The following is a 23,398-nucleotide window of genomic DNA, read 5'->3' on the forward strand; positions in this document are numbered from 1 at the left end:
GCGGCGACACAGAAGCCCCTCCCCACCGTCAGGACCTGTGCACACACGATGGGATACTGGAGCTCGAGAAAACACAGACATCTTTAAAAGAAAATGATGCACCTAAAGGGTACAGATGAAGCAGGACAAAGATGGTTGGTGGGGGGGGGGGGGGGGGGGGGGGAAGGGGAAACTAGTTTAGGCATTTATATGGCCACTGTGGTCCCCAAATCGTCACTTTGCGTTAAGGTGTTCCTTCCAACCCAATCTCTCCCAGGTCTTCCTTTCCTACCTGGGTTGGGGAAAGGAAGAGACTGAGGTGGGAGAGGAGAGGAGGAGAAAGAGAAAGAATAACAGATGCTATTGAAAAGGTACTGGTCTCCAAATCCGCGGGAGGAGATGCATCTCAGAATTTAAAATTGTGCAATTTTAGCAAGGACATGCAGCACATATCTTTCACATTATGTAAAATACTCTTCCCCCTCACAGAAACTGGTGCTGGCCGTAGTATCCCATAATCAAAAATACCAGTGTTTCTGCAGTGAAACATATGGATATTCACACTAAATGAGAGAAATAAAGAGTAGAAAGAGCCTCAGAACAGTTTTGAACAGGTTTTGCCACCCAATTAGTTTGCCACTAACATACTCCAAACCCTTTAAGTTCGCAGAGCTTTTGGGATTGTAGAATTGCAGACAAAGAGCTGTGAATCTATATATTGGTTATAGGTTTTCCCCCAGAGGAAAGTCTTTGGTTCTGACATTTTCCTCTAATGGCTACGGTAATTTTTGGTCCCTTTGGGAAGCTGGGGGATGCAGGGGGTGGGTGGGTGGAGGGTTACATGTCTTCAACATTCTGTGCTTATGTTAAAGGCTAATACTCATGTAGATTTTTAGGAAAAATGACTAAAGCATTCTAATGAAAAATAATTAAATCAATTTTATTCTCTTTAAAGCAATCCATGGCTCACTTTGAGCATAATTATAAGGCAAGTGTTTCAGTCTTATTCTTTCTTAGCTTAATAATATTTGAGAACATAGACCTTCTTTTTCACTTTTCTCTATTTCAGCAATTGTTCTGATATGTTCATTTAAAAGGTCCGATCACCTATATTTTTGGTAATCTACCTTTTAAAATGTACCCAAATGTCCCTAATTTGAACAGATAGAGGTGAGGTCAGCCGGAAATTAGTCAGAATCACAAAGTATTTAAAAATAAATGCCGCTTTATTACTTTAAATTACATCCAACGATTCAAAGTCAGCTAAGTATTTCCTGGTAAAGTCCTCGGGAGATTTGCTCTAATGAATACATAAGACTGATCTGTAATTAGAATATCACTTGCCTGAGATTACATATATATACTTCTAAAACGATCAAGGATGGCTGAAAGTGGCATTTTACTAGGAATTTAAAATGGTCTCTTTCCTTTTGGCAAACATTTAATTTATTTATTTCTTAGGGAAAGAAAGGTTTGCAAAGGGAAGGTAAGTTTCAGTTTCTCAGAATGATCAAAAAACAATAGGCAGTAGAGTCCAGTTAATGGATTCTGCGGAAATGGGTAGTGTGTCTGCCTCAGAATTATAATAGAAACATTAGGTGGCCTAGATGACTTTCTTTTCTCCTAGTTACAGACTACATAGTAATCATACACAATTTTGAAGATACAGGGAAACATAAAGTAGAAAATATGAATTACTCATGACCCTACTACCCAGAGATAATTCCTATTAACATTTTAGTCACCTGTAAGCACTCCTTATATGTCTCGTGCAGATGTTAACCCTTTGCCTTTACTATTAGTGGCGAATATTTTATCCTCGTTAATTGCTTACTGGTTTGTTGTAGCAATAAAGAACAATGTAGAGAAAGACACTTATATAATCTCACTTACGTGACTCCAGTGAGCCCAGCTTTACAATTGCAGATGAAAGTGTTTCCTATTGGATCGCAGGATCCTCCATTCCGGCAGGGGTTTGGGAAGCAGGCTGTAATCTCAGATTCACAGTTTCTTCCCGTAAACTGTGAGAGACAGGTACACTGATAGCCTGGGGAAACAGAGGACCTCATGAGCCACGGATGCCCCTGCTAGGGCTGAGTGCTTGGACTCAGCTATAATATGTCCTCCTAATTCTTTGTTGAACTGTATCATAGGAAGGGCCCAAATTCCAAAGGTGGTTAGCAAATTGATTGCTTGAAACATCTTGCCGCTAAAATGCCAAGTTGCAGTTTGGATTTCCTGCTAGCCCACAAAAATTCACCTAATTAACCACATACACGAATGCTAGTGAGAATTGTAAGACCTTCCCAAGGGACAGATTTCAAGAGCGGAATCCAAGATGGGGAGGAAGATGTTTTCTCCCCGACACTATTACTGCACAAGGCAGATGCTTCCAGATAGGAGTGGTTTACTATTGATACCACGCTACCTCCTTTTCTGAGTCACTGTCCTATCTCCTGTGCTCTTTCTCCTTAGCCAAGTACTGAAATCCCACCTGGAGAGGGAATGAGGGGAGAGCAGGTAAAATGATATTTGTCAACTCAAATGACCCCAGATTGGCAAAGGCACAGGGAAATAGAAAGAATTCCAGCCTTTGCCCAGCTCCCCTGGTCTGATCCTGATTTTTGCATTTTTTTCACTTTCTTCCCTCATAAGCCCATCATGCAGAAATTGCTAGTAATATAATATCCTCACTACAGAGAATATGAAATATCAGATGTGGAAAGAGGCATTATCGACCTCTCGAGATGCATTCTCTCTCGAGATGGAAGGGATGAATAACCAGTAAGGGTGTTCTTTCTTCCCTCCTTTTAAAAAAAAAAACCATAAGATTTGTTTTTTTAAATTACAGGTATACATGCACATAGTAAAGAGGAAGGTAGTTCTACAAGTTTTATTTTATCCACCAGCAGTCTTCCCTCCCATTTACACTTCCTCCAAAGTAACCTGGGTGTTCCTTTTTGTATTTCAATATTTCCTTCCATAGTAGTTGACTATTTTGTGATTATTTTAGTGTTAGGCATTTTCTATTAGTTTTCCACTATGCTTTTTTAAATTTCAAACCTTTAGCCTCACCACATAGGAATACCTCTTGTGCTGACCCAATCTCACAATATATTGTAGTATTGTAATTTTGGTTAAGTCAATGATCAGTGTTTGCATTATGATGACAATGAAATGTTATTTGCAGCTAAGTCCTGTAGTAAGCTCGATTATATTTTTATATTCATGCCTAACTTGTTTCCCCTAGAGTTAAAAAATATCCAGTGTTTTCGCTTGCTTATTTCTGAATATTGATTGTTGATTTAACTGGAAACTCTTCATCAATCAGGTCTCTCTGAGTTTAGTTGTCTCTGCTTCCTTGTATTTTCATCCCCTGAATTAGTCTCTCCTGAGGCCCTCTGACTGGCTCCACCCTGAATGTTGCCCTCTGGCCCTGCTTTCCTGCTCTCCCATGTTGGATCTGGTGAGTCCTGTATCACCTGTCTGCCTATTTCTTGGTTTACTCTCTCATTTCACTAGAACACATTCCACAGTTACTTCCTCCAAAAGGGCTTATAGGAAGGAAATCTGGTGACACTTTGCATAGCTGAACATGTCTTTACTTCACCCTGACACCTCTTTGACAGTTAGGTTGTGTAAAAAATTATAAGCAATCCCTCCATGTTGCTTTTGAGAAATCCAAAGTCATTTTGGTTCTTGGAGTTTGTATGTAATTTTTTTCCCCCCCTCTTTAACATCTTGGAGGATCTGTTTGCCTCCAATTTTCTGAGATTTTGCAGGGATGTACTTTATATGAGTTTATTTTCAGCCAATACTGGGTACTCAGTGGGCTCTTGCAATCTGGAAATTTTTGTGTTTTCACTTTGGGAAAATTTCTTTTATTATTTTGTTTGTAATTTATTTTCCTTTGTTTTCCCTATTCTGTTTTTATGGAACTTCTATTTTTTGGATCTCAGATATCCTGGACCTTCCTCTATTTTTTATTTTTTCTCTCTTATATTACATCTCTGTGAGGTTTTGCTTTACTTTTTGTGAGAGTTTCTTATCTCCTTCACTTTTATTGAGATTTTCATTAATTTGTCATTTTCCAAGAACTTTTTTTGTGCACTGAGTTTTTATTTTATTTTTTTTCACACGTAACATCCTGCTTCTAGGCTCTGGTTACAGTATCCTCTCTTATCTGTCTGAGGATATTAATAATACTTTTATGAAGTTTTCTCCCTGCAGTTTTTTCCAAGTTGCTTTTCTCTGTTTCTTTGTTTTGGTCTCTGTGATATTTGATTTTATGTGTCAACTTGGGTAGCCTATTGATAGCCAGATATTTGGTCAAACACTAGTCTAGATGTTGCAATGAAGGTATTTGGGTATTTGTGGATGTTATCAATTTATTTATTTATTTCTATTTTTAGCTGTCAGTCTCATTGGGTATGATAAAATTTATAATCAGTTACCTTTAAATGAAATATATTACTCTCCATAATTTGGGTGGGCCTCATTATTCAGTTCAAGGACTTATGAAGAAAGAATCCTGTCTCAAGACTGTAACATGGAAGAAATTTTACCCGAATTTCCCGCCTGCTGGCTTACTCTGCAGATTTTGAATTCAAGACTGAAAAATCAACTCTTACATGAATTTTCAACCAGCCAGCCTGCTCACACAATCACGAGCCAATTCTTTGAAATCAGTGTCTCTCCACATTTATGTATGTGCACATGCTCATGTATCTACACAAATGGTCTCTGCCTTATGATTGTTCAACTTACGATTTTTTGACTTTATGAAGGTGTGAAAGCAATATAGATTCCGTAGAAATGTGTTTCAGGTAGGCTAGGCTAAGCTATAATGTTCGGTAGGTTAGGTGTATTAGATGCATTTTTTACTTAAGATATTTCCAACTTATGACGAGTTTATTGAGATATAACCCCATCATAAGTTGAGGAGTAGCTGCATATATCTCCTATTGGTTCTGCTTCTCTGAAGAACTCTAATACATTTTCTATCTTCCACATGAGAGGATTTCTTTACTTGTAACCATTGCTTATTAGTTCACATTGAAGAGTATAGCAATAGAAAACTAGAAATCTGTTGAGAAGCTCTGAGCACATTAATGGGGCTCAGCAACTGTGAAACTGAGTCAGTAGCTTTGGCATGGTCATTTTCCCTAGTAACGGCTCATCTTATCATCTGCTCAGAGGGAAGGTAAAGGCCTGGTTTCTAACACTGGGAGGTTGGATGGTAGCAGAGGAGGGGTGGTTGTGAGTCTCAGCATCCAATGAGCACATCATATTTACTTTAACCCCTGTATAGCACAGTGTCTGGCATGCTCCAGACCTGAGACCCTGCATTTCAACATCACCACACATAGCATCGGGGGAGCGATTGCCTGCTTGTGCAGAAGGAGGGTAGGAATCCAGATTGAATCCTGACTGCCTCTAAACCGTTTTGAGCAATTCTTATTTTAAGCTCTTTCCCCCATCTCTTCCCCTTCAGAAGTAACTGGTGCCTCCAGTTCCTGAGTCTTTGGGGATTCAGTCCCCTGAGTTTTTCGGAATTCAGTCCCTTGTACCAGCTGGAATCCAGGTCTCTAAGAGCTTCTTTTCTTTCTTTCTTCCTTACCACCTGTCTCTCTGCCTTCCACCTCCAAACTTGTGTTGGTGTTGTCTACTTCCCCATTCTCCTCACTTCTATGGGCTTATGACTCATATAAAAATAACTTTACTTCCATAGTAGTGGGGTTGCAACAGCAAGCTGCCACCCTTACCCTGAAGTGGCCAAAAAGGCTTTCCCCATATCTAAGACCTTTTGTAAGTACTGCAAGGAACCATTCTCACTCTTACTGGAAGGGCTCTTGGGCTTCTCCTCTTCCAAATTTGTCAGTGACTGATGCTGGGATTATATAGCTTGATCGCTATAGATACAAGATAGTTAGAAATGTGTGGTTTGAAATGGCATATGGTCTCATGGATGTTTTGCTGAATCCCCATTACAGATAACTCCCATGTACAGAAGGAAGAATGATTGTGTGTGTGTGTATTCATAGGTTCACAGAGAGAAAATCTTATCTTCAAGAGGCAGGTGCAGGAACCAAGAGAGAAATCTATTTATTTCCAAGTGGAGGAGACTACGGAGCCCCAGCCTTCCTGGCAACAAGAAACACAGAGGGTAAGAGACTGAGGCTCAGAGAGAGACACACACATATTAGAAAAAGAATGCCCTTAAATGCAAAGCCAAGGAAAGGCCAAGGAGCTCCTAAGGAAAGGCCACTGTTGATGCCAGTTATGTCTACAGAAGGCCAGCCTGAGGTCTCTGGGTAGAGGCAGAAGTCTGAAGTATGCTGGCTTGAAGTGATGCTGATTTGGGAAATTGCTCACCTTAATAGAATTGAAAATTGTTGAAGGCAGCTGCGATTGGGAAAAATGCTTCTTTGTGTCACCTGGCTAGTCGTTGGCTATGATGGCATGCCTTTAGACAAAGAGTAACTTGTGAGGAGGAATTAGATTCTTTTTTAGACTCTAATCTTAGACAACCACAGTACAGGACCCTGAAAAGCACATCAATGATGAGGAGGAAAGTCAGGAATGGGGGGAGTCCAAGGCAAGGTAGATAAACTCAGCAAAAACTCCCTCTCCAGCTCCTCTTTGGCAAGTGTTTGACAGCTTCTTAAATAAAACTATATCAGAAGCACATGGGGGCAGGAGAGGGCTGTCCAGATCTAAGGGACATTTAAATCACTATCATGGAAACTGGATTCTAACTCAGGTCATGGGACTGATTTTTGATCTGATGGCAGAGAAGCAATTTGATGTCTCTGTGCCTTGGAAAATCAGAATTTAAAATAAGAAACTACCTCTAGAGCACTATTTTACTCACACACAGTTCCTTCCGAATTTTGTCATTTTCATAATCTTCTGTGGAATATCTAGCACTACTTGATGCAGCAGCCAGCTTGACTGATGAACATATCCACACTGACTGAGTGCCTAAGTCATAGATGGTGGTGTGGCTGGTGCCAGCTCATACAGGGTCCCAAGAGGTGACTGTTAAATATTCAGGAATTTGGCAGGTCAGTTGTTAAACCACGGGTAGCCTGACATCAGCCATGGTGGAAGTACTTACACCGCAGTCACCAGCAAATGCTACAAATCAGGGCTTTTATTTTTAGAGAACTGGTTTACCAGTTCTCCCCTGGAATAGGGACTATGGCAAGCACTGAGGATACAAAGACAGAAAAACTCCATTTAGAAGCATGCTATAGAAGAGGCAACTGAGGTACAGAGAAGCTGATTGCTTTGTCATGGTCACGAAGTTGGTGTGGATTTGAACACAGGCAGTCTGGCTCCTGAGTCCTGAACTGTATTTCTAACAACTACACTTCACTACCCTCTCTGTTTATCAGAAAGAGCAGCAAACTGTCTAGGATCTTATGATTGCAAACCCTTGGGGCATAGGAGGCAGAGTCATTTGGAAGAACTCTTGCTTTTATAACTTTAAATTTGGAGGAGTTTTATGTTAACACAATGAGAAGGAAAAGCCATTGGAATTTTTAAAAAGTGATCAGATTAGTTTGTTTTTTTAATGAAAGAAGAGTGATACCTATTGTTCAGTCTCTGTGAAAAGGCTTGTTTATGAAAATTAACCTGTTCTCACAAAATATTATTTATAATCTCATTATCCTGGTATGAGCCCTATTATTAATAATTCAAAAAATATCAATAATGATTATTATCATTCGTTAGTAGCCATAATGATACTAAGTAGTCTAATGCTTTAGTGTTTTTAAATCACTTTCAGTCATTCTATGAAGGATCACAATGATCCTATGAAGGAAAAAGAACAGGCCTCATTAACATCTCAACTCCCAGGGGTGCTGGAGAGGTTAAGCTGTTTGTTCAAGAACATATAGTTGGCCGGGTGTGGTGGCTCATGCCTGTAATGCCAGCACTTTGGGAGGCTGAGGCAGGCAGATCACCTGAGGTCGGAAGTTTGAGACCAGCCTGACCAATATGGTGAAACCCCATCTCCACTAAAGATACAAAATTAGCCAGGCATAATGGCGCATGCCTGTAATCCCAGCTACTTGGGAGGCCGAGGCAGGAGAATCGCTTGAACCCAGGAGGCGGAGGTTGTGGTGAGCCAAGATCACGCCATTGCACTTCAGCCTGAGCAACAAGAGCGAAACTCCGTCTCAACATACGTTAGTAAGAGACTGAGTTTAAACTTGACTCTAGGCTTTCTGATTCTCAAATCTTTCTACAAGACTGTATGAGAACTTGTCACTGAGTCTGAGCTCATTAGTTTGTAGGGATAAGAAAGAAGAGCTTGTGGTTACTTCCCATCAGTCTCTGGGAAGCAGATAAGATATGGTGAGATGGACAATTTTAGACACTCCTTCTGGGAATTCAATCATCATTAAATAATAAAGATAATAGAATAAAAAGTTTCTACTCTTCCCAAGCATTACCATATGTTGCTATAAAACACAGATAAAGTGAACAAAATTCTAAGAGATATCTAGGCATTTTTCGATCACAAATAATATTTAACACTTTTGTAAATGTGAAAGAAAAATATCAATGGTTAATCTCAATGTATTCTTAAAAAGTTGATTTTTTTTTCTTGTTCAGAGGGGAGAATATCAAATAAGGAAATAATTCACAAGAATAATAGCTTATCACGTGATGTGAAAAATTCTAAGACCTTTCTGTGTATTCTATCTCATTTAATTCTTACAACAACCATATGCCATAAGTATTGTTATTGTAGTTATTTTACAAATGAGAAAACTGAAGCGTCAATAAGATGGGTTTCACAAGGTTACACAGTCAATGAGTGGCAGATGCACTTTATGCCAGTTCTCAGATTTTAGAAAGGAAATGGTCCTACTAGTGTGGAGATACATGTACCAAAGAGCCATAGCTTCTCTCCCCTCAAATCCTGGCAAAATGAGAAGTGTATTTTTAAATCCTGCCTCAAAGCTGTGTTTCTGTTTACAATCCTTCTAGTTATAGCAGATGCAGATGGTTTTGAAATCTGCACCCAGAGCAACTTAAAATGAATCCTCCTTTCCTTGCTCAAAGAAGAGCATTGCAAAACCTATTAAATGCAAAAATGGAAATGGTATACGCAATTATAGCATTAATTTGGGCTGTGTAGGCAAATAACCAAGATAATTCCTGTCTTACTCCTTTGAGTTAGTAGTCATTTTCCAACTGATTCATCCAGGTTATGGTTTGAACTCTCTACCCTGCTTGCCAGTGTAGGTGAACATCATTCTGATCAGGTTTGGCTGCCTTGATAAGGAAACATCTGCCTGCTGCACAAAAATGGAAATAATGACAAATGTGTAACTAGCCCCTGGGATCTGAAGTCAGCATCAACCACTCTGCTTGCTGAATTACGGACTTCATTTAGAAACTCCAAGAACTTCCAAGACTCGCGGGGTGGCTGTGATGTGGTGGTGAGGCACTGGGTACAAGTTTAGGTTCTGGTGTTACCCACCACCTGGGTGTGACCACGGCCTGACCTCTAGGAACTTCCTTATTTTATCTGATAAATGAGGCTCACTAATACTCACTTCATGGAGAATAATAAGGTTCCTGGATTCACAAACCACAATGCAGCACACAACATTAGGTGCTTTATTGTTGTAATTATTGTTAATTACTATAGATCCTGAAATCAGCTTCTTCTCTGTATTGCTCATAAACCAAACAGCTGGAAATCATGGGAGTTTTTTAATTCTGATGTTTAGGTTGAAGACTGGGAAACATCCAAACCTCTAGTCCATGCGAACCTCAATTAGTATGAGAAAACTAGTGGATAGGTTATCATGTGAGATGCTAATTATGAGTGAGCATAAGCCCTGTTGCAGCTGAAGTTACTTTGCCATTTCAACTTTTAGTCATTCTGACTTTTCTCTTTCACCAAACGGTACATTCAACACCTTTAGACCTTGTAAAACAAAAATTAATTTGAAGGTGAAACTTTTTCCCTAGGAAAGCTGACTCACATTTTATATATTGTATATTGGGCCAAGCCTCTAATATTTTCTTTGAGGATCTGGAAACCTTTAATGTGTTAACATTAGCCACACAGTAAATTCTTACCTTCTAGTATGTATCTGCACATAACCTACTTTAGGGTTTGAGCATTTCTGTTAGTGTCTATAATTATTGATGCTGTTACAATGAGGTTTTTTCCAAGGTACCAAAAATATAAGACGAAGTCAGTATTTAGAAGACAGTCACCCAGAAAATTTTTTTTCCATAAGCTGAAAAGCTCAGCCAAATTATGTCCACAGCATATTTACTGGCAGTTTGACATCTCCCTTCTCGAAGCTCAGTGAGCCAGTGGGCGGAGCATGTACGGGAACCCTGTTCAATTCCCTTAAACCAGCTGTTTGGAGAGGCATCATCAGTGGCATCCATTGGTCACAGAGAAAGCAATAGGACCCAGAATTCAACACAGAGCTCAGCACCAAGCAGGTACTTGATTAAAGTTTGATGGACTAAATTTATCTAGATTCTTACAAGTTAGGGACACAAAGTATTCAGCAAACCATGATCCAAAGTGCTACTGAAAACAGTTTTATGCAAACTATTTGCAACATCCAAGAACTTATTGTTTCATGCAGTTTGACAGGGAGAATACTCACAACTGCTTAGAGGAAGTGGCAGACACTATTACTCTTATCTTTGAAAGGGAGCTCAGAGTTACCAAAATCTCCTGACTGGGGTACAAAGCTCCATCTTTATACTATTTTTTTTTTTTTTCAAGTGCAGGCTGTGCATCTGACTCTCAATTTCTGAATGTGCTATGTCTGTTTACCTTTCCTGGAATCCACTGACTTGCACTTCTTCAAATACAGAGTTTTCAGGATTCTCAAATGTCAGTGGTTCTTAAACAAAGGGTGTGCATAGAAACTCCTTGGAGGCTTGTTAAAAATAGAGATGCCTGAATTCCACTCCTGCCAATTCAGATTCTGTATGTTTGTTTGCTTGTTTCCCCTTAACTTCCAACTGATACATTTTCTTGATAGGGAAGTTCAGAAGTCTGCAAATATGATTCAGTGACCTAGCAGAAAGTTCCTGATGTGGACAGCAAATACTGGAGGCAAGTAAATAGCAATCAAATGGGTCTTCTATAACAAGGTCTCATTTTAACAAGGTCCTTAGGTGATGCTGATGCATCTCAGAGTTTGAGAACCATTATATACAATACAAGAAAAAAAAAAAAAAGTCAAAGTTTCCCCAGGATTCAGGACAGTTCAGAGACAGGGAGATAAATCACTCTATCACCTAGGGATCTTGTTAAAATACAGATTCTGATTCAGTGGATTTCTGGTGGGAACTGAGATGCTACCTTTCCAACATTCCCAGTGATGCCAATGCTGTTGGTCCCTGGAACACACTCTGAGTAGCGAGAGTTAAGAGTACAGGCTGGTGGGGAAGGGGTCCACAAACATGGATCAAATCCCATCTTTCCCACTTTTAAAATATTTTTTTGTTTTTCTCTTTAACCATTGCATATTTAAGGAAAAAATATAAACCAATACCACTACATACTGTTTTGAGAAACTAATTTTTGTTTTTTTGTTTAGAGAAAAGTTCGTGCTCTGCCATTCAGGCTGAAGTGCAGTGGTATGGTCATAGCTCACTATAACCTTGAATTCCTGGCCTCCCAAATCTCTGGGATTACAGGTGTGAGCCACTGCACCCAGCCAGTGTGCTTTCACCACTTTACTAGCTATGTGATGCCAGGCTACTGACAGCCTCTCTAGCCTATTTCTTTATCTGTAAAATGAGGGTGAGTAGGTGGGAGAGAATAGTACTGACCTCAGAGTACTGTGGTGAGAATTAAATGTCCCATGGCATAAGCACTTTCAAGGTAAGCACTTATCACACTACTAAGCACATAGTAAGAGTCTAACAAGCGGTAGCTCTTACCATTAAGAATTTCCCCAAGTTTCCATTTCAGGAGTTAGGCTTCTGGTTTCATGCCATGCTGCCTGAATGACTATTTATGGCATGGTGACTGCCTGGCTTCAAATGTGTTTTTCATTAATGGGCTTGAGCTAAGCATGATAAGGCATGGAGGACTGAGTACTCCTTATTCAAACTGTGGGTGTTGATATATTATTATTCAGACATTGGGCTGATCCCTGCCCACTGCATCTGGAAATGCAGGGATCACAATGGGACCTAGTCATGGCTTCTCCACAGTGGTTGCTATTTCCAGTTAATGTTTATGAAATACATATAATTTTAAGGCTTTACCGAGAGAGAGCCTTCTCTCTGTGGTTGGTTTATAGAGTCATATTTATACTCTCATTACAAGTCAGTGTTCTGGAATCTGACTCCCCTGAGGTTCCCATGGCCTGCTCCTGGGACAGCAAGAGTTATAATGCTGATCAAACCTGCTGACTGTGTCATTCCAAGCTAGTAGTTGTGGCCTCCCTGACTTTCACGCCAAGGGTTTGATTGGGCTTAGAGGTGGTTGGGGCAGAATCCTGCATCCCTGAAAGAAAAATGCTTCTTGTGTGTTGCCTGCTTTAACAATTCTGAATGTATTAGGATAGCCTCAGTTTGAGAGTGGAGTCTGCCGCCAGGAGAGCCAATGACCAATACTCCAGGATTCTTCAGTGGTCAAGGGGATGCTTATGCTAAAACATGTGTCCTAAAATTTTAGAGCAACACATAGCAAAGGGTCCAAACAACAGAAAATGTTCAAACAATTAAGTTTTGTTATTAGTCTCATGTGCAAGGAGTCTCATTTCAAGCTCCCTGCCTCTACTATCTCTAGCCCAAATTTCCCCTTTGAACACTTCACGCAGCCTAGTCTTTGATCTGGGGGAAACAACACTGTCTCTTCCTGTGATTAGACTTCCCTGGCAGCCAGAGGGAATTCTTGAAGGCATAAATATTCTTTCATTAAAGACTTGGTCTTATTGTTCTTTTTAAACTATCACTCACAGCTCAGAGGATTTTTCTTTTAAGTAACCTTATAATTAGCTTCATAGTTTCATAGGCATGAAGTGAAGTCCAAATTTTGATTCTTTCTTTTCTTGCCTTTTTTCTCTCCCTTATTTGGCACCAATTTAAGGAATTTGCAGATAGGATACAGGATATAGCAAAAATTCCTCTATTGATATAATATTGATACAGATAATAGGGGCAAGAAAATGGGTTCTCTTTCCACTTTTCTTAGAAGCCAAGGTTTCACCCCTATAGCCAGGAAGAGGTAGGTACCTCCTCACACATCAGAAGAGGAATCTCGTGCCCTTGGCTCCCTAGGAAAGCAATAGAAGTCCTGGATTTCTTGGATCTCCTGGTGAGTGGCAAGGAGTTTGCTAGCCTTGGGCCCAGTCCTGCTGTCATGAGACTCCCAAATTCCCCCGCCTGGGACCCGTCTGGGTGTCTACTGAGATAAGAACCCATTGGCCAGGCTTGGGAATAGGCTTGGTGTGGGATGCTCCTGCAGGGCTCCCGCAACAGAACAGAGATAATAGGACTGCGAGAAGGGAGCTGTATAGACGAAGGTGAGAAAAGATACCATTTTCATTTTAGGAAAACATAAGCCCCCAGAGACAAAAGAGAAAATTGAACTGACAAGAGGCTATTTCACCTTGGAAGAAAGAATACCTGTTGTAGAATCCTGATCCAATGCCCAATCACAGAAGGAAGAAGGGAACAGGAAGACAAAGAGGTAGATGGGAGAGTGTGCTCTATAGGCAAGGCTGGGGCCCTACAGAGGGCAAGACAAGTTCTCTAGGTTATATGAAAAGTATATGGCAAGCGGGTCATCAGTGCTGAAATATGGTTAAATGAAGAGAGTTAAAAATAGAGAAAATTGCTATTCCCCATGTGGGTCATAGTCATTTAATTAACATACTTCCACTGAATACTTAGCTAAAGGATTTCATGAAATTTTTTGAAAAGTAAAATGCACACTGCAAAGCAAGATTCCCTAGTCTCTTTCCCTCATACAGTGATGATTATGATTATTTTAAAGATAATCCATTGTGGAAGCCCATAGCCCTGCCAGCAAAAACAACGTCCTGCCATCGTTAAAAGTATGTTACAATTTGTGGCTATGTACCCAGCATTTGACATGGAGTGGTGTTCTATTTCAACCCAATTTAATTATATGCTCCTTTTATATATCGTAGATGGCTCACACTAGCAGAATTGTTTCGCCTGGTGAAAAACTGGCCATGACTTGTCATAATGGGCTGGTTTATAGAACCACTGAAGTATAGTTACTGCCCATCATTTGGGAATTATGGCACCATAACAACCCTTTATTTACATATACTGCTGAGACAGTAAAAACAGCAAATAGATTTCTTAAATCGAGACGACAGAAATTTCCCCCCAGGGTACCTGGCCCTCATTGTGGTAGTAACGTATGCAAGTCTAAACAACTTTGGGGTCTGTATTTCGACAGTGCATCATTTCATGGACAGTTTATAACATTCTAATAATAAAATGGACTCTAAATTTGGAGTTGGGTTTCACGAACGTTAGATGGTAATGTGCACAGCAGAATCTCTAAGTGATTTGTGAGGAAGGTTTAAATTTGCTAATCACACGACTGCTGAGTGACTCTGCAAAGGGGCTGAAGTGGAATCAGTGGTTGGGCTGTTGGGAGGTGGCAAGCCTTCAACCGGGAGCATGTCTGACCTAGTTTACATTAACACAGACACTGCATCTTGGTAAAGTCAGGGATTCTTTTATCTCTAGACTCCTGGGACTTAAATAATCTTGGCTTTTCCCTCAAACAAAAGAAACTCTCTATAAATCTTTTTCTTGTTTTCTTTTTTATGTCTACTCTCCTCTTTCTTCTTCATGATGTACTTTGTGAGAAAAAAAATATTAGAGTAAAGCATCATGCCTTCATTGCGTGCTTATCTGTCCTGAGATTTTATGTAAATTTTCTGCTCCTTATTCTTGACTTTCTACTCCTTTATAAAGCTGTAACTAGACTTATTTTTAATACACACATTGCGAAAGTATGTTCCAAGATCTCCTATTCCTGGTGGACAGCTTCTAGTAACCTTTAGCTTCTAGTAAGGTTGTATGTCTTAGCTTCTAGTAAGGTTGCATGTCTACATCTGGTCAGCAATTTCATGTGCGTGGGTGTCATAACTCAGAGCGCTACTATCATTCTGCAGTGACATGCAGGTGGCTCATGAGGGCATATTTAAAAGGGGGTCCAATTCGTCCAACCTCCTCTGGCTTGAAAGGCCAGGGGTGGAACAGGGGAGTGGGTGGAGTTGATGGCCTCTCTGGGCCCCTGTGCCACTGCACTGCACCTATGGGGAGCTGCAAACGATTGGCGAAACTGGACACTCCTGTAACTGTCAAGCGCTGAGGCTTCCCTAAAGCAGATTGAGAAGGTTGGAAAGCATCTTGGGTATGAATATTCCTCTCTAGTAGAGCCCTTGCGTTGGGAGGGCAGGGATCCCCCTGCAGTTCATTCCCTCTCCCCTTAAACCCCCAGGCGGGTGCCCACTGTGTAGTCATACTCACCCCCGGAGGGCAGGCCAGTGCAGCTGCCCCCGTGCTGACACGGACTGCGTTCGCACGCGTCGGGATACAGCACGCAGCCCAGCTTCAGCTCCGTCAGGCCCACCACCTCCGCAAAGCTGCTGCGCTTGTTCTGCAGTGGCAGCTCGTTGTTATTCAGTATCACCGAGTCCAGGCAGCCCTGGAAGCCGCTGAGCACCTGTGTGACTCGCGTGTCAGTCAGGCTGCGGATGTTATCTGCTTGCACCAGGGCGCCGAAGTAGATGCTACTCTCCGTGCTCAGCGTCTGGAAGTAGAGGGGTGCCCGGCGCCGCTCCACGTAGCTGTCATCCAGGGACAGGCTCGTGAAATTGCGGTTGAGCTCCAGGAAGACCGAGTGCCAGCTCCCGTCGTTGACAGCACGGCCCGAGATGCCCAAGATTCCTGGGCCGCTGCCGCAGTCCAGCTGGAACCACAGCTTGCCATCCACAATCTGCGTGGGGAAGGAACAGTGCAGCACTTCTCGATATTCAACTGGGAGTATGTTCCCTACACCCTGCTCCTGGTCGGCCCGGGGGCTTCACAAGAAGGCTGGAATGGGGACATGACTTTTGCCCTACTCATAAGTCTGTTGTGGTTTGATTTTTAACCACTCTGCCTCCCCCTTACCTGCCATGAAAATGCATGCCTTACATTTCACATATTGTGATTAGTAATATGGGCACACCTTCATATATCCACAATTATATTTAAGAATGTTTCTACTCCTTGGGTCTTTACCCTTTAAAATTCCCAGCAATATCTGGTTTAGGGGTCTGTTTATTCTCTGCACCCTTCTTAGTCATTACCACCACAGGAATGATTTCGGTGAACTCATTAGCATTTATTGAACATCTACTATATGCTAAGCAGTGTACTAAGTGCCAAGGAGACCATCTGAGCAAATAGAGTTATCGTCTCTGCCCTCATGTGGCTGACAGTCTAGTAGGGTAGATGGCCATTAATCAAATAATCACACAAATATGTTCCTTGAATACATTTATATGAGTGTGCCACAGGGGAAAGAAAGAGGCCTGGTAGAAATGAAAAATTTCCTAGTTCCTGGCTTTGTATACATTTAAGATTTAAAAGCTGCTCTATATTAAACACTAGCATATTCTTAAAATAGTCTGTTAGGATGATGCTCATGGTTTAGGTGAAGGTTATCTTCCAAGGTGCTCAGGGCTTGGCTATTTGCTTAAAATATCTCGATCACTTGTGACACCTGGCCCTCCAGAAGGATCTTTTGTTTAATGGCCCACACTTTGTGAATGCTCCCAGCCCTGGTTTGGGGTGCGACAACAGAGACCAGCCTGCTGCTGGAGTACATTGGTGGAGCAAGGGCATCACTGCCCCCAGGAGGCTAATCCCAGGAGACATCACACACAGGAAGAAAGCACGTGCTATGGAGGATCCTTGCTGGCAGAGAGCTGCAGAGCAGGGACTGGCCCTCCATGGAGCCCCAGGTTCAACTGCTGCAAAGAAAACAGGCCTTTGAATCCCCTGTGTCGTCCACCCAGTTCTACATTTCTCAGAAATGCAAGGTGGCTTTGGGATCCGGGGAATGAGTGCTGCACCCCTGTCTAGCGAAGTGTACATTTGCTCATGAAGGGATTCGCAGCCAGAAATTGTGAAACAAAAGCTTCTTTTCTGGCCTATGTCTATGACCAGCAAGAGGACCTTGTGGAGGCCAGTGTCTGAGTCATGCCAGGAACACCAGTCTGTTGGCATTCACAGTTCTGTGCAGAGAACAGACACTTGTTGGGAAAAGAAAAGAAAAAGGAAAGAAAAGGAAATGACAGGACAACCCAGAGCTTCCAGGTTACAAACAGCCAAGGAGGTACAGAGAAAATGAATTCACAGAAATAGACTGAAGCAGTCTTTGTGAAACACGTTTAACTCATAATAGACATATTCAGGATTATCATAGCACCTCTCATTCTCACACGTGGCATATTTCTCTATGCTTCAGTACAGACAACTGAATTCTTAGGGACTCTCATTTCTGCCTTTGTAGCTCCATGTTCTTCATCCTGCATAAAATTTCATAGGTCATGCCACATAAACATGTGTATCTAGAAGGCAGGGGGCTTTGTGAAGCAGACAGAGCTGTGGGAATTTTGGAATGCTGAATCAAATTCAGGCTTTGTCATGTACCACTCAGGTCTCCTGGAGAGAATGGTCTGGCCCCTCTGGGTTTGGGTCTGGAGAGCAGAGAGAACTGCTGTGGCTTATTTTTCAAGGCTACTGTGTCCACTGCAGAATGATTAGCCATATCATACACAGTTAGAACATACATACTCTGCTCTGTCATGCAAATGTGCAAATGTAAAAAGACAACTATTTATGTTCTTTTCAGAGAGCTTTCAGGTGTAATTTTTTTTTTTTTTTTTGACAGAGTCTCACTCTATCACCAGGCTGGAGTGCAGTGGCACGATCTCGGCTCACTGCAGCATCCAACTCCCTGGTTCAAGGGATTCTCCTGCCTCAGCCTCCCGAGTAGCTGGGATTACAGGCAAGCACCACCACGCCCAGCTAATTTTTTTGTATTTTTAGTAGAGACGGATTTCACCAGGTTGGCCACAATGGTCTCGATCTCCTGACCTTGTGATCTGCCCGCCATGGCCTCTCAAAGTGCTGGGATTACAGATGTGGGCCACTGTGCCTGGCCTCACGTGTAATCTTATGCTATCATCTTTGTCATTTTTTTCGGTTCCACAAAATTGAATGAATAGATACTGTAAATCATACCAGAATACTTGCTCCATGGCAACTCCTGGATACTTTACATATTTGTATTTTAATGTAAGTAATAAATCACCAAATGTGACTTTGGGGAGTATTTTCTGGCACAGTCCACCTGCTAACTCTGTGGCTACAAACTGGTGTCCTCAGTCTATTATGAAAAATTGGTGGTGAGAGTGCAATTTATCTAAGTTTTTGTAAAAAGATGCTCAATTAACATATTACTTGGTTCATTCTCCTCTGTCACCCCCACCTCCTACCTCTTTGAATAATCACCAAGTTACATATTCACCAGGGAGAAATGACAAGACTCCGATGTACTCAAATATATCAGAGTTCTATAACTGAGGAACATAAAATTATCCCATACTAACACAGCACGGTTAAGCTTCCTTTTTATTTTTATTTTTGTTGCAAAAATAACAGCAGCAACATCGCTGAATGAAGGAAGCCAGATGCCTACACGATTCTCAGCCTCTTACAAACAAAAATCATTTGGATTGTCAAAATTCTAGGAGGTTGAAATTACCAGCTTTGTTTATATGACAAACTAGAACACTGATGCCAAAAGTTATCTTGTGAAAAGTTAACAATCTTTTGCTATTGCACAGGTGTATTATTCCGGGGAGTGAAAAGAACACTTTGTCTTTTCATGTCTGTGTTCTCTCACACCGGAAAACATATTCTGATCATAGTTAATTCTTCTCTGTCTTCAGAGTAGGGTTCACCTAGTTTTAAGGGTCTTCTTTAAGAGAATGATGCTTTCTCAAATCAGAGGGGAAGCTATTTTAATAGAAATTGAGGTGTGCATGAAAGTGTAAGAAAAGTCTATAGCAATGATACTGAAATGATTTGCTAGGGTTGGGGTGTAGCTAGGTAATTTGTTCAATGAAATACTTAATTGAGAGAGTGTTGCCCTAATGTTACAAAATATTTAGATTCGAAGGATCATTTGAAATCAGTGATGTGCGTTCCCCTGGATTTTTAGTATCTTGGGGCTTGGAAGACAAGACATCAGAGTTCTAAGAAGTCCCACTTTTGCAGGAAAGTAGGATTTTGAGTAAAAAGTGTAAATTATGGCATGAAGTCTTACTGCTTCAGATCCTTGGTGTGTGGTTATAGCAAATGCATAATAATCATGGAACTTGTAAGAGGATTATTCAGTATTCTTTGAAAAAGGGATGTTTTAAAAACTTTTTTTTTTTTCCCCCTGAGTTGGGCACAAGAGCAAGTGCCTGTAGTCCTAGCTACTTGGGAGGCTGAGGCAGGAGGATCAAGTGATCAGTTTGAGACCAGCCTGGGCAACATTGTGAGATCTCATCTCAAAAAACAAAAAAGCCCCACAAACAAACAAAAATACAAAAACCGATTTTTAAGGCTGCCATTAATAGCCATTTGGTATACATTAAGTGTTTTAAATGAGTAAATGAATGCATAATCATCCCAGCCCTCTGAATTTCTTCTTTTGATAAACTATAGGAGTTTATCAAAAGATATCTAACTCCCCAACCAGCTCTCCTCTGTCATAGGCCCAGACCCAAAGTGATATTGACTGGCTGTCACTTTGAGCAAGTCACTGAATTTTCTCTGAGCCTCAGTTTCCTCACAGGCAAAAAAAGTAGACACTCATACCTACATGCAAGGGGAATGAGAATTGAAATGACATGTATGTGAAAGTACTTCATAAACTCTTAGGTATTTTATTATTACTACAAAATGTAATTATTAAGGTTAACTTACTTTTTGGTGACATTCTTAAATAGATCATTGAAACTCTCAAATCTTGTAGGGAGCTTCCTTGTTACTCTTTTGATCTATATAATAGGAAAGATCTGGCCATGCTAAGTGGGTTGTTTTACAAACCAAATGAGCTTTCCCTATCTTCCCTTCAGTTTAGGGGTTTGAAGCTAGCCATGTCTCAGACTCATCACAATGTAGCAATGAATCATTTATAACTTCCCCCCCCCCAAAAAAATGTGATAGTTCTAGATTAACAATCATATTCTCCTTGTGCTTTTGCCATAATATTAGAGATGAAAGACTGACACAGAGATAAAGTGTTCTACTGATTTCTCCTTACATCTCTTCTGGTGATTTGACATGTTTCTTTCTTCTTCTTCTTCTTCTTTTTAAAAAATCTTTTCCAGATCTCCCTTTGAGAAAGAATGCCATGTTTCTTTTATAGGTGTGAGGAGAATCACAGAACCTATCTATTTTCATTGTTGCTTTGGCTGCCAGGAAACTCAGTTATGGTTTGGGCTCTACTGAAGTAGTTCTCCTTGGTCTAGATTTTCTCATAATGATATTCTACTCTACCCGACTTCATTGGTTGGCTCTTAACCTTGTATTTTCATCTTAATAGTACTTTCATTTTATTGCATTTGGATGCTTATGGTAAGCCTTGAATTTCTTTTGGAAGAAGATAGGGTATCAATGGTAAACAGAAGAACGAGTGCGTTTTATTGTTGCTGAGAGACAGTGATATTCTTTGTCTGTGAGTATTTTCACTTCTCAAGGTCTCTGTGCAATTCTTTAATTGTCTGTAAGGGGCGCCCTTCACCCCACTGAGTACTTTAAGTACTTTTTAGAGAATGTGCTCTGACCGGAAAAATATAAACAACCAAGAGGTGCAATTTAAACAAAGCATTTCAGCTTAGTTGTTGAACCAAAGTGCAAGGCACATACTGTACCTAAAGCCAAGGAAATTAAATCTTGCATGAGGCTGAAAATGTTAAGCAAACAGATTCAAATCCCCTTAGTGGATATTCCTGGCGACTGTAGGAGAATAACTGCAATAGTTTAGTACAGCTGTGTCCTGCTTTGGGCAAACCCAACATATGAAAAGCAAACTTATAGAACAGACAGATTGGGAGTGATTATTCACATCACAAAGGGATTAATGGAAGGGTTCCTTCAAATAGCATCCATCTCTAGTTTATTAGAATTCCATTTACCGAGATTCAATTTACACAACTTTCAGAAACATGCTTGTTTCATGAAATGCAATATACCTTAGGAGCTGGAGCTGCCTAAAAGGCTTAATTATTCTTCCTTCCTATCCTCAGGGATCTGCACATTTTAGACTTTTGCCAGTGAAGTGTCAAATTACAAGCTCCATTTTAGGATCAAGCCATTCAGGTTCAATATTTTTGTTCCCTCTCAGATTTAATGCTCTATAAGAGATTTACTAATAGAAACTATTTTCAACCACCAGCCCTGTTAGAGCATGAAGGAGGAGAGAGAAAGGTCAGTGAGGCCCAAGCAGAGCCCGAATGCTCAGAACACTTTCCCAGCAATTAAGCAAAACTTCAACTCTCAGGGCTATTTAGAAAATGATCTACTGACCCAAGGCACGCTGCTTCCGGGGCCACGAGAAAATAAAGGCAGGACTTAGGTTTTTGAGTTTTTCTTCTTTCACCATGAATATCTGATTTGAATGCATCATTCTCTAAAACTGTGCATCCAAAGTACTTTTCTTATTTTCTTTTAAAAACATTGCTTTCCTTTCCAGATCTTAAATTAGAATTCTGAGTTGAATGAATAAGGATAGTGGGAGACTGCTTACAAAAGTAACCAACTTTTAAACTTCGACTCCCTGCTCACTCAACTATGGCCATCAAGTAATACCTGGCAATACCAGATGTGGGTAAGTAAAGCCCTATGTGATCATTAAGAGAAACCCACTGGCATTTAATGTTCTCTATTTCTGTCCTTCCTCATCTGTCTTTAGGACTAAAGCTTGGGCCACCTAATCAACTTGAATCTGACATATCAAACAATCAAAGGGCAGAAGCTGGAAAGGTCCACCATGTACCCTTTAAGCCCAAACCTTGGGAAGAAAACAATTTCTTGCCATTTCCATGTGAAAGGGCATTTTCCACTGGACGGACTCTGAATGTTTTTGAAGAGCATTTACGATAGGCTGACATAGCAACCTGGTGAGAATAGCACGAGATGAAACACGTCTTCTTCCTTTTCCTGCCATCTTTCCTCCATCCTAGAAGGCTGAATCTGGTCTACAGATGCCCAGAATGTGATTTTTTAAAAAATGAGCTGTAATAGCAAGATGGAGAGTGAGGAATAGTGTGGAGATTAACAGCATGGAGTGAGAGAGACTAGAGTGTGGGGTCCAGGCCTCATCACTTATTAGATGTGCAACTTCGAGAAAATAACCTCTCTGAACCACTGTCCTCTTCTTGATCAAATGGGGATAACATATAACAAGCTTATCATATTAGCTGTATAATAAAAATAAATGATGTGCAAAAAGCTGTTATTATAATTATCTTATTTGCTTATTTTTTTGGGGGGGTTTGTTTTGAGATGGAGTCTCACTCTGTCACCCAGATTACTGTGTAGTGGCCTCCACCTCCCAAGAAGCTAGGATTATAGGTGCCCACTACCATGCCTAGTTTGTATTTTTAGTAGAGACAGGGTTTCACCATGTTGGCCAGGCATGTCTCGAACTTCTGACCTCATGTGATGCACCTGCCTCTGCTTCCCAAAGTGTTGGCATTACAGGCGTGAGCCACTGCACCTGGCCCATTACCATTATTATTATTGTTTTCACGAAGGCGCCAGAATCCTTGAGCGGAATATAGATGTCAGACTTGCTCTCAAATAAATCTGGCTGCTTTAGGAGAGTTTTTGAGGCTAGGAAATGACTGAAAAATTGGGTTACTTGGGTCATGATAGGATATAGAAAATCTCTTATACCCCCTGTCTCCAATTTCCTCCCTGAGCAAGAACAGAAATCGCCTTCAAAAGTCAGTGGGGATAGACCCATGTGTTAGAAAAGGATATCGCCAATCCTCTTAAAGGACCACCCCTGTTGTGGAATTGATTAGGAGGCACATTCTAATGAACTGTTGAGCGATTACAGCTCAAAGGAGGCCAGCCCTTGAACCCACTCTCAAGAGAGATGCCCCATGTACCAAGAGCCAATTTTGAAGCTGAATGTTCAAAAGGAAATGGGATGTTGGCTCCCTTCCCAGTTCTGCTGCTGCTCCCCTTTGCCCAGAAGTCTGCTTCTGGTCTTCTGAACTTAAAAGACAAAATGATTTCAGCCGTTCCCCAATCCAAGAGCCAAAACACTAACATGAGAACTGACTGCAGAAAAAGATAA

At 40.9% G+C, this 23,398-nt stretch overlaps 1 protein-coding gene and 1 long non-coding RNA gene across 7 annotated transcripts in view; one reads left to right on the forward strand and one right to left on the reverse strand.

The window, feature by feature from the left end:
- The window catches only part of FAT3 (FAT atypical cadherin 3), a 703,955-nt gene that overhangs the window by 13,768 nt on the left and 666,789 nt on the right, over positions 1-23,398 (reverse strand). For all 5 annotated transcript variants that reach the window (XM_021926426.2, XM_021926429.2, XM_021926427.2 and 2 more), the window contains 2 exons: positions 15,514-15,982; positions 1,873-2,026 (listed from right to left, as the gene is read on the reverse strand). In XM_021926426.2, coding sequence (XP_021782118.2) covers positions 1,873-2,026; positions 15,514-15,982 — 623 coding nt within the window. The remainder of the gene's footprint in view (positions 1-1,872; positions 2,027-15,513; positions 15,983-23,398) is intronic.
- Positions 7-22,493, forward strand: LOC103877811. 2 transcript variants are annotated; one of them, XR_637648.4, is made up of 3 exons: positions 7-109; positions 21,785-21,919; positions 22,004-22,493. It is a non-coding gene; the product is annotated as an uncharacterized LOC103877811 (long non-coding RNA). The 2 variants fall into 2 exon arrangements; XR_004177415.1 differs by having other exon boundaries at positions 29-134.

The sequence above is a fragment of the Papio anubis genome, chromosome 12 (genome assembly GCF_008728515.1).
Source record: "Papio anubis isolate 15944 chromosome 12, Panubis1.0, whole genome shotgun sequence".
NCBI lineage: Eukaryota > Metazoa > Chordata > Mammalia > Primates > Cercopithecidae > Papio > Papio anubis.